The sequence below is a fragment of the Convolutriloba macropyga genome, unplaced genomic scaffold, assembly GCF_964194025.1.
Source record: "Convolutriloba macropyga unplaced genomic scaffold, txConMacr16.3 SCAFFOLD_2077, whole genome shotgun sequence".
Classification (NCBI taxonomy): Eukaryota; Metazoa; Xenacoelomorpha; order Acoela; family Convolutidae; genus Convolutriloba; species Convolutriloba macropyga.
Window position 1 is genome coordinate 26665 of NW_027450551.1, and position 10730 is coordinate 37394.

At 36.9% G+C, this 10730-nt stretch overlaps 1 protein-coding gene across 1 annotated transcript; it reads right to left on the reverse strand.

The window, feature by feature from the left end:
* Positions 1–200: 200 nt before the first annotated feature.
* Positions 201–8281, reverse strand: LOC142355984 (netrin receptor UNC5C-like; the record flags this gene model as incomplete). Its single annotated transcript, XM_075407981.1, has 5 exons — positions 201–1053; positions 2607–2747; positions 5717–6396; positions 7019–7525; positions 8078–8281. Coding segments are annotated over 5 exons (2117 nt in total), but the record flags the coding sequence as incomplete, so codon positions are not given.
* Positions 8282–10730: the final 2449 nt, after the last annotated feature.

Sequence of the window (10730 nt, forward strand, 5' to 3'; positions counted from 1 at the left end):
AGTCATTATTTTGAGGGCTCAAAAATGACAGAACAAAAAGCCAGGCTAGAATAGAGTTTCTTTGCTTATTACTAATTCTCTCTCTCTCGCTACATTGCTAAAATTTTTAAATTCGAAATTGCACCTGTTATTTTACACATCACAATTATTGTCTGCAAAATTCTGCGCTGACCTTTGATATTCTATTAGTTTGAAAAGAGTTGTATATAGAAAGAGTTAAACTAAATTTCATTTATTACAAAAACATAAAATGTAGCGTTTTATTTATTAAGTCATTCGGGATTTATTGTGGCGACTAATTTGAGGGGGAGCGAAGATTGGGATTGATAAGTTTGTCTCTTTGACACTATGTTAAAATACAGAGTTGCAGTTTTGGCAAATAAATGTTGCTACAAACAGAACAACAAAACAGAGGAGAAAAGAGAGTAAAAGTTGAGATAATCAGAGATAAGAGTTTCTTCTTCGGCTTTACAACCAGTCGGCCAATTCGCGCTCGATCAAAGCAGCGATCTCAAACTGGCCGAGGGACTTCAAAATCTCAACTAGTTGACCGATGGAACTTCTATCGCGATGTCTCGCCTCCCACAGATCCAAAATATGTTCGGTCGGGCTGGTTTTCGTGGCAAAATATGTCTGGAACTGGTCAAGTTTCAGCATGGCAGCTAAGTGGTACCAGTTTTTTCCGTGGTTCTTGTCAAAAGTTTCAATCATTCGCTGGCGCACTTCGTGAGAGAGTCGGAACACGAACATTGACGCCGATTCCGCCGAGACGTTCCGGGAGTTTTCGGGAGTGCTGTCGTTAGCATCGCCGGTTGAACTTGGATCGCTGGATCCGGTTTCGAAAGTCGGTATGGCGTTGTTAACAGCCGTCAAATGAGCAGTGGTCATTTTTATTGCAAGGTTTTTGACGTTGTGGTGGAAAGATCCCTGGGATAGTTTGATGTTGAATGTCAAAGACTCCAAAGTGATGTCCTTCTTGTGCCGAAAGAGGGCGAAGCTTGCATGTTGAGTGTGACATGCTACTTTGTTCCACAAGTGGTCGAACGGAATCTCCTAAAACGAAATATTCAAGCTTGCATTTTCTAATTGAAACTGCGTATTAAACTTGCTCTCGTTTTGAAAGATAGCAGTAACTTCATTTTACAGCCGGTTTCGCTTTCAAAGTTAAGTTTTAGCCTAATTGCATATTATCACTACAGTACTAAAACATTAGTTTATGTATTTTTAGACCTAGAAACTCTCTCAAAAGAATTAAGCTTAAAGACCGGTCAATTTAAACTTTTCAAGGAGCAACTTATATAATAACTTTCAGAGAAAACATGAATAACATTGCAGCTTAGCAGGAAATAAAGTACAAGTTAGTACTTTTGTTATGAATAATAATTTAAAGAGTTTGTTGTAAAAAGTTCAGCACGTTTTAGCTTTCCCGTAATTGGCCTAATAACACAGATCGTTTTCTACTGATCGCCGATCAACTGTCACAAAAAGTCTAGCGCTTAAACTTTGAAATGGAGAAACAACAAAAGCTATCTATTCTCAAATCTCAGGGCTATTCGAAAACACAGTAAAATTTTATGGAGAAACTTCAGAAAAGGAAAAAAGCTGACGCCACCAAACTTTCTCAAAATTACCACTTAACAGTTTGTCAAAACTGAATTTAAAAGTCCTACAAAATTATTAAATAAAAACGACAATCTAGTTTGTGCGCTTGAAAATTGTTTTTAAATTGCGCCGAATTTTGTTTGTTCAAATCGAACAGAAATTTTAGCGGCTCAGTTATTTAATTTGTGAAACTGAAAAACTCAATTATGACCAATTTTTCTATATATGTGATAAAAACTTTGGTACATTTTGAAACTAATCTCTTTCACCATGAAACGCAAACAATTGAAACTTCACGCCTAGATTTCTTGTTTACGCCCTGATCGGGGAAAACTGTAGGCAACTTAGCGTTAAAGTGGAATTTGAGTTTAACTGACTGAAACATGTTGTAATGGAATTAGTAGATATAATATAAGATTGAATACGCCACAATGTCAAAACTCTGCGTCACTCTAGACCCAATTAGTGTCACTACCTATTAGCCCAAATTAGCCCACACCACTCCACCAGGCCCCCCAACTAGTCACACTCAATTTACCCGGGAACCCAGTCAATTTTAAGTTCATAGGTATAACTCCAGCGGGGAGATTTTGAATCGAAATTTAGGTAAAATTTTGCTTCTTAGTGCACAAACGATTTTTAGTTTTCGATAAAACGTGAAACAATTGTGAATAAAAAAGCCCAGAAAAGTAAATTTTTAAAAGTTAAAGCAAAAATTATTAAATTTATATTTTCGAGTTGATTTTACGTGAACGCAGGGAGATTTTGGCCCATATGATTGAAATTTTCTATGACGAAAAAATTTTACTATTGATTTTAAAAAGTAAAACAATTGTAATGCAACTGAAAAAACTTAAGTTTTCGATTTCTAATGTTAATAAGCTAAAAAAAATAGTCAAGGTATATTTTTATGGCTGTTTATATAGTTTATGTAATTGAAAGTTTTATTAGTCTGAATTTTCCCCCAAAATTTGAATTGGTGGAAAATGAAGTAATAAAATTACCTGTTGTGTGGATTTGGTGAGCCACCCTGACGACAGATCACCGAGTGTGAGTCGGAGGGGTTCCGAGTAGGACACGAAGTCAAACTCACTCGACTGGGATACCATTGTACCTCCAAACTGTCTCTCCAACTCGTTCACGTACTGAAACGACAAACAACTATTGTAAAATGTGAACAAAATCGCCACGCAGAACTTGATTACAATGATTTCAAAGTTCAAAATATTGATTTGAAAGAAATGAATTGAAAGACGACACCACCCCCCCCCCCCCTCTCGCAAACAAACTTGGTCAAAAATTACAAAAAAATGCTTTTAAATGTCCGTTTCCTAAAAAGTTATTTGAGTTTCGACAATTTATTGATAACATTATTTTCCATCCAAAAAAAGTTCTATCGAATGCTAAAAAAAAGCACAAAAGACAAAACGCATAAAAAACTAATTAATCAAAGTTACCGTTACATTTCTTTGAAAGAAGAAAGATATATTTCTCAAAGGACAAAAAAAAACATTCAAAAAGAGCAAAAGAGAAGAGAAAATATCGAAAACATGTGGCTCAGAAATGAAATTACGACAACATTAGAAGGTAATTTATAACTAAGACACATTATAAATTAGCACAATATGGGTTTTACTCTGGTTGTGTTCAGCAGTATTATTTTATTATTAGGGGTGCGGGTTTCAATTGATTAGCGGAGGGAAAGGGGGAGATTTAATCTCTTAATTTCAGCTATTCCAAGGATTTTCGTATTAGCTTCAATTCAGACCCTCTCGCTTTGTAATATTACTAGCCATTAACTCTGCCTTACTACTGCATAAAAAGGAGGATTTCGTTTGCAGATATAAGACGCTGATAAGAGAGCTTCAAAGAGATATTATCCCAGTTATGAAGGAATCTGTATCGAGGAAAATAGAAGGGGAGGGGTGGTGTCCGTGTATGAGTGTGTGTGTGTGTAAAAGCGTCGTTTGTGTGAGTGTATTTGTGTGTGTGTGTGGGGGGGGGGGGGTTGACTGACATTGGTTAAGAAAAAGTATTTTTCAACATTTTCGTAGCACTTCTTTTTGGCTATTTTGCCTGTATATCTTTCAGAATTTTCTTGTATCCCATATTACTATTTTTTTCCAATTAGCAGCCGTTCGGCAGATGAGGTGAATCTAAGAAAGTGTGCAGACCTCATAGAGCTAACATTGATTGCTATAACTCTAGATAAGGTAACAAAGATGCAATTTCAAGTCAATTCTTAACCCCCCCCCCCAAAAAAAAAAACAAATCTGCGATATAAATTAGTCTACCGTCAGGATGGCTATGTAAATATTCCCTATAAATGTTTGGTATGAAAGGGGAACGGGGAAAGGGGGGATAGTGGTTAGAGTAATGGGGGACTAGGTCTTTTGTTAGGTCTGTTTAATTTTAATATCCAAGTTATTACTTTTTAATCCCCCCATTCGGAGTCAGTTAATCTACTAAACTAGACACCTGTCGTGACTAAACACACGCACACACGTAATTTGACACATTGTTAACTAGTTTGGTCACCGCCACTCAACTATGGTCACAAATAGACCCATAGAATGACCATAGAAATTGACCACAACAACAACAATCTTCAAGTTTAACGCTAATTTCGAGTCCTCGATCTAAACAGTCTAAAAATCTTCCAAAATCTTAAGTTTTAAGATAGTGCGAAAAATAACAAACTTGAAACTTTCCACTTTTTATAGCTTTTTATACAAACTGTGAATTTGGATTTGAATTTAGTCGCGAAAAACAAGGTTATGAACTTTTGCAGGTAAACTATTTTTCAGAACATGTTTTGTACGAAATACTTGAACAATTTCCAGAAACGTGAACAAAGTTTGGCTAAATTTATGCTGACTTTTACATTCTAATCAAAACACTCTTAATAGAAAAAAAAATGATGGTTGTGAAAAAATTCTTCAATAAGTTTCGTTTTATGTGAACGAGAAATTGAATTTGGGCTTATAAAACATTTGATTGTGTGAAAGAGGGAATTTTGTCAGTCCTTATAAAAACCTAATAATTAAAATATGACGCGCTATTTGAGTTGTAAGAAAAGCAGTAGGAAACAGGCTCTCCCTAAAAAAGGTGGAAAAATTGACAAAATTGTTCATTTATGGCGAAAAACAATTCTTTGTTATCAATAAACAGTTGCTAAATTGGAGGCCGCGAACGTTGTAAATTTTGTTTAAATTCAATTTTACAATTTGAACACATTCCCCTCTAAGAGAACCCGCCTTCCTTGATGAAAATTCACAAAGCCGTGACTTAGCGGTTCTAATTAGCTAATCAAAAAAGAGATGAATTGATGTTCTGAAATGCGTCATAGGCAACATAAAAAGATTAGAAAACATCTAAAGGGATGAAAAACAAAAACAGACAGCTTAAAAAGTGCATAAAAACGTCGATGTAGTTATATAAATTGAAAATTCGAACAATGAACGCTCCCCAAACAAAAAAGCGTGAATAAACAATTGCTTTTTGTGTTTTGAAATGTGTTGATGAAAACAAAAGTGGGAGGAACTCAATTTCGTTTTCCTTGAGTTATTTTTCCGTCCTATTTGGAATGAGGGGGTGGGGTGGGGTGCAATAATCAGCAAAGAGCGAGGGGGTACTGCTTTAAATTACCCGATTAATGTGGGAAAAAGTAGGAAATGTAAATAAGGACCAGTTCTTTTTGATCAGGTCTATTGATTGCAAGAAATAAAAGGACATTAACCCTAATTTTCGTCTATTATATTGATTGCTATCAATTTGTCCTAGAGATTTTTTTCAACGGTTTTGAAATTCTTAAAAAGGTAAAAACAACTTGTTACAAAAGCAACCAAACATTTTTGTTAAATTTCTGATAATAGAATAACTTGGGTAAAGAATTGGGTAAAAAATGGAGAACTGATAGTCCGCGCGTGAACACAGATAGTTTGTGAAAACAAAGTTGTGTACCAAGCTAATCAAAATTGGGATGACATTCTGTGATTCTGGAAAAAAAAATGTGAAACCACAGATCTACCAAGATTGAGAAAAGGAAGATAATTAGTTTAAATTAGTAATATTTACCAAATTGGGTTTTTTGTTTATTTATTTATTTGTTTACCTCCCAAGTGTCCCGGTAGTTGGGTATGCAGTAGACCCTGAAGGTCAGCTCCTGACTGGTGCCCGAACTGTTCTTGGGGGGCAAACAGGTAAATGCCACACATCTAAGGGACTTGATCACGAGGGTCGCCGCATTCTGTTGACCTCCAATCAAAGTGTACTGACCCCTTAACGTGTCACTCATCAGATAGCATGTCGAGGTATCAACTTGACAAAACATGTCACCGGATCCGGTATTGTTGTTATTCGGGGATGTTCCCGCCGACGTTTGCGAGGAACTCGAATCGTTGACCGAGATCGTTTCAGTCCAATTCGGACCGGTCAAGACTTTGAGGAACCAGTCGAACACCGAAGCTCTGGCCGAGTGCTCAAATGATAAAACGACTGGCTTGTTGAACTTCAACCCAGGAGGTCCGGCAATTATGACAGGGCTCAAAAGAGTGCTTTTAGGTTTTTCGGCAAGATTTGGGATTTGACGTTCGTCGCGACACACGGCAATGTAGACGTCTTGCATGGTTCCACGAGGAATGGCACCTTCGGGAATCAGAAGGGAGACTTTGGAATCGGGAATGCAGAGTCGTCCGCCGGCGAACCCAACCTTGCCTCTGGCGATGCAGTGGGGTTCAATGTTGATAGCGTAATCGGCCATGTGTGCACTCATTATTGGGTTGTTGTGAAGCGCTGAAAGACAAATTGTTCGTTCACTAATTTGTCCAGAATACTTTATGGACTTCAAGATTCCAAAATTAAAAAAAAACTCGTTCAAAAATTTTATAAGGCAGTAGTCTCTCTAACAATAGAAAATTTTCAACTACGTAACAGGAGCGTTAGATTGCCCATTAATATTTCATTAGCCCACTAACAAATTTCGGAATTGTAAAAAATAATAAATTGTAAAAAAAAAGATAAATACCCATTAAAAGAAATCAGGCCAAATTTCATCACAAAGGGAATTATTAGCTTAGTTAACTTCGCCGGTTATTACTCAGAAAGGCTACACTTTCAGAATAAGCCTGGCTTCTTTCGAAGGAAACAGACACTTTGAGTACCAGGATTCAATTTTCTCGCACAAATTTTTGTATTGGAACTGGAAATTGGGAAAAATTTACTTCTTAATGTATTTCCTTTATGAAGGGCAGAGTGTTGAGGACAATTTGTCCCGTTGTCTGTCCCCTCCGAGTCTCTTTATAGATTGATGTTGGTGAAAGTTTGTTTATATTGAGTACTTGGAGAAATTAATTCTTTCTTTCTTTCTTTCTTTCTTGTGAACGTCAAAGTATAATTGAAGCATCAAATTTGTTACCTTTCATTTGGTATTCTTGCGCCAATGCGAGTGGCACGTCCTCGGGTAAATCTTCATAATGGTCCAACATAGCCGAAGCTCTGTCATTGTGGGGCGCCATCAGAGGTAGGAACCCTGGATTTCCAGGTCCAACTTGCAAACCGAGTGAGTATCCACCTTTCTCTCCTCCCGTCGGAATTCTGTAACTTTTTGGACTTTCTGCATTGCCCATTTTAGATGTCGGAACCAGATCGCCTTGAAACAGTCCGTATTGTGCAGCTGGCATTAAGAAGAAGTTCCCGACCGGAACCGAACCGCCGCTCGATACTTGTGACGATGAAATTGGTGCATTGCACGATGTGATTGGTGAGACTAGCCCTCCGTTGGCAAAGTTCATAGGAGTCTGGAACCCCTGGGCATTGCCGATGTGGGAGGCGGTTCCGTTTGATAGACTGGCTGAGGAAATGGCGAAGGAGTTGGGGTGGTAGGATGTTTGCATGGTGTAGTGACCAGCCGGGTATTGGGGTGCTGGAAAGAAACAGGTCATTTGAAAAAAGGAATTCGAATATAATTATTTTGGCACTGAATGTACTTAAGTGAGTGCTTTAAATTTTTAAGTCAATTAATCCGATTGAATAGTCAGCAATCTTAACATAATAAGTTGCAAAATATGCAAACCTTCTTAACCAAAGAAACGACGTCTCAAATTTGAGAGGACGTGGTTAATGTCATTTTTGAAGAAACCGTTAAATTCCCTTTTGATACTGAAAACTGTGAAGTATAATTTATAGGATTATCCAGCTAATTTATCATATTTTTCCAATTGATTTCAATTATTCAACAAAGTCACTTGTGTAAACAGTTTAGCAAGTCAGTTTAATAGAATTAATAATAGTATTTATTAATGTCTTATATTTTGAGTGGACGTCGTGAAAGCCATTTTTGAAGAAACAGTTAAATTCTCTTTTGGAAAACTGTAAACAACTAATTCTTCATGTTTGTGCAATTGGTTTTATTTATTCAGGAAATTCACACCGTAAGCCGGGTAGCAAGTCAATAAAAAAATAATTGTAATTATACCTTCTCTGTATTTTCCAGCCGAAAGAGCCATAGCCTCTGCGTGGTATGGTTCGTGGCTCATGTAGCTAACAGGCTGAGGGCCACTATGGCCACAAATGAGACCATACTTGCTTCGTCTCTGAATGAAGAACACTATTACCAACACCACTATGATGAACAGCCCAACTATAGTTATGAGTCCAAAGTACAGTGCCAGGTTCGATTCTGAAACAGAAAAAGGAAGATCTTAATTAAATAATGGGTTCCAACCAGGAACAACTTATGAGAAAATTGACCAGTACTGGATTGAGCATCTCCGTTTTCCCAGTTTTTTTTTTTTACTTTTTTCTCTGTTTCGCGGTTAAGCTCAGAGACTGGGGTCTGGGCTCGTAACCTGTTCGTGGATCTAAGCAGGAAAAAATACAGTGAAAATGGACCAGTACTGAATTCGAACCAGCATATCTCACTTGCGACCCTAGTGTGCTACCCGTTACATCAAATGGTCTTCATCTATCACAAACTTGGGAATTTATTATAACCCGTTTTCTTGTTTTTTTCCTTAGAGCTTCATCTTTCTACCCTAGCTATTTTTGAACAAGTACAGCTCGCTATGTCAGGTTAGGCCAACCGTATGTTGCGAAGAATTTACAATTGATGGTTTTTCAATTTTTTAGCACAAGAGGCCAGTACTCTATAATCATTCATTTAATTCGTGTTTCACTCAAGAAATCCTTATGAACATAAATTTTATCGCATTTTTTCAAGTTTTTCGTTATGGTTTAGTCAATTTTGTTTCAGATTGTGATTCCTTAGCAATAGATTTTGCATAAATTTTGGAGTACCATTTTGGTATTAAAAATCGTTCAGACGCATCAGATGTTACAAAACATCAATATTATTGCAAAAATTTTTTGCATAGCCTTTTCGTCACAAGCCACAAAAACTAACAACACTAAAAATATACTTAGTACAATTCATTGTTAACTACAAAAGCTGTATTTAACTCCATTTAACCATATCTCATTAGATAAGCATTTTAAGTAAGTTAAGCAAAGCATTGATCGATATAAATTAAAGCAGAGTTGGAGATAAATGATAGTGATTAGATTTTTGTGAATTTGGAATGATTGGAGTCTAGCTGGGAGGAATAAAAGGACAGAGACACACGTGAACAGAGGGGAGTCCCAGGACCACTGACAAACAAATCAGATCACGCAGCAGTTGAAAATAGACAACTGTACTGAAGAAATAATTCAAAGACAAAGGGAGAGAGAGAAAAAAGGAGAGAAAAAATAAGAAGTAGAGATCAAGTATTGAGAAGAAAAAACGAGCGAAGAAGAGAGAGAGAGAGAGAGAGAGAGAGAGAGAGAGAGAGAGAGAGAAAACAGAAATGATATCAAGAAAAATGTGATCTGAAATATATTTCAAAATCAATTGCAGGGAAACTAAAAAGACACCAAAAAAGTGAAAAAAAGTCAAAAAGTTCTGTTTGATTTGCAATACAGATCGTCTGGAGTTAACATGGAATATTGATAGGGTAGATAGAGAAAAGCTGATATATAAAAATATTTTCTCTGAAATCCAGCTCAAAATAAGCTGACAAACAAATATAGACAAAAAAGGAAAAAGACAAAAAAAATCAAAATTACCAGATTTCAAGTCATTTGTTCAGACAAAAAGTATATAATTTTATATAATAATACATCTCTTTTAACTATAATGGAATTAGTATCTTAATCGAAGAAATATTAGCGCTACTGTTATGACAAGCCGGTTGAATAACAGAACAAAGAACTTAACATGTACGTCACAAAAGGTTTTTTATTGATTTTTCTAATTTTAGAGAAATAAATGTCTGGCAGAATTGGACAATTTTCAGGTCTACATTTTTTTTCGTCTATGATGCTTCAAATTTGTTCATCAAAAATATCAAGTCAAAAAAGTTGACAAGAAATAGACTCAAAATTCTCCGGTAGTGCGATGATCTTTATTGTCGTATAAAAGCTCTAATGTTTCATAAAAACTAAAAAAAAAATGGAACTGAAATGTTGCATTTCTCTGTCAGCCAGCAAAAGCTATTACAGCTGTCGCTTCTGCTTAACATCCGTTTGATCAGCTTGTCAGTTTGAACATAGGAAGGGAGGGGGGGGGGGGGGGGTGAAAAGTTTTTATAAAATGGGGGCAAAAATGGTTTGGAACGGGAAAAATCGAAATTTTGAACATTGAGGTTGAACCAATGACAAGCTAAGGGGTAGTTAGCTGACGGGGTTGGCTGGAATGGGAAAAAAGGGGGGGGGGTTAGATGGTATTTGAATAAGAGAGGGTTTTGGGGTCTGAGGCGAAGGGGTTTGCACGGGGGAGGTAGAGGGGTAGAAAGAGGGAGGGTGGTAAGCCGGGGGTCAAATGCAATTAGGGCTGGATGGCAGGGGTAAATAGGAAGTGACAGGACCTGATTGGGACTGTTGACAGATAGCGGAGCCAGAACCTAGAGACCCGCACAGAGATAGAACCCATTTTCACTCATTCAAACAAACACACGCAATAAAACACTGCACGTACACCTAGCCATGCTATAAGGCTCTAACGAGAGAGCACTGCATTTTTTTTTGAGATTTTTGCGAAAGGAAAGATTGGAACGACGCAAATTGATGTAAACTCGACCGACAATCGTTAG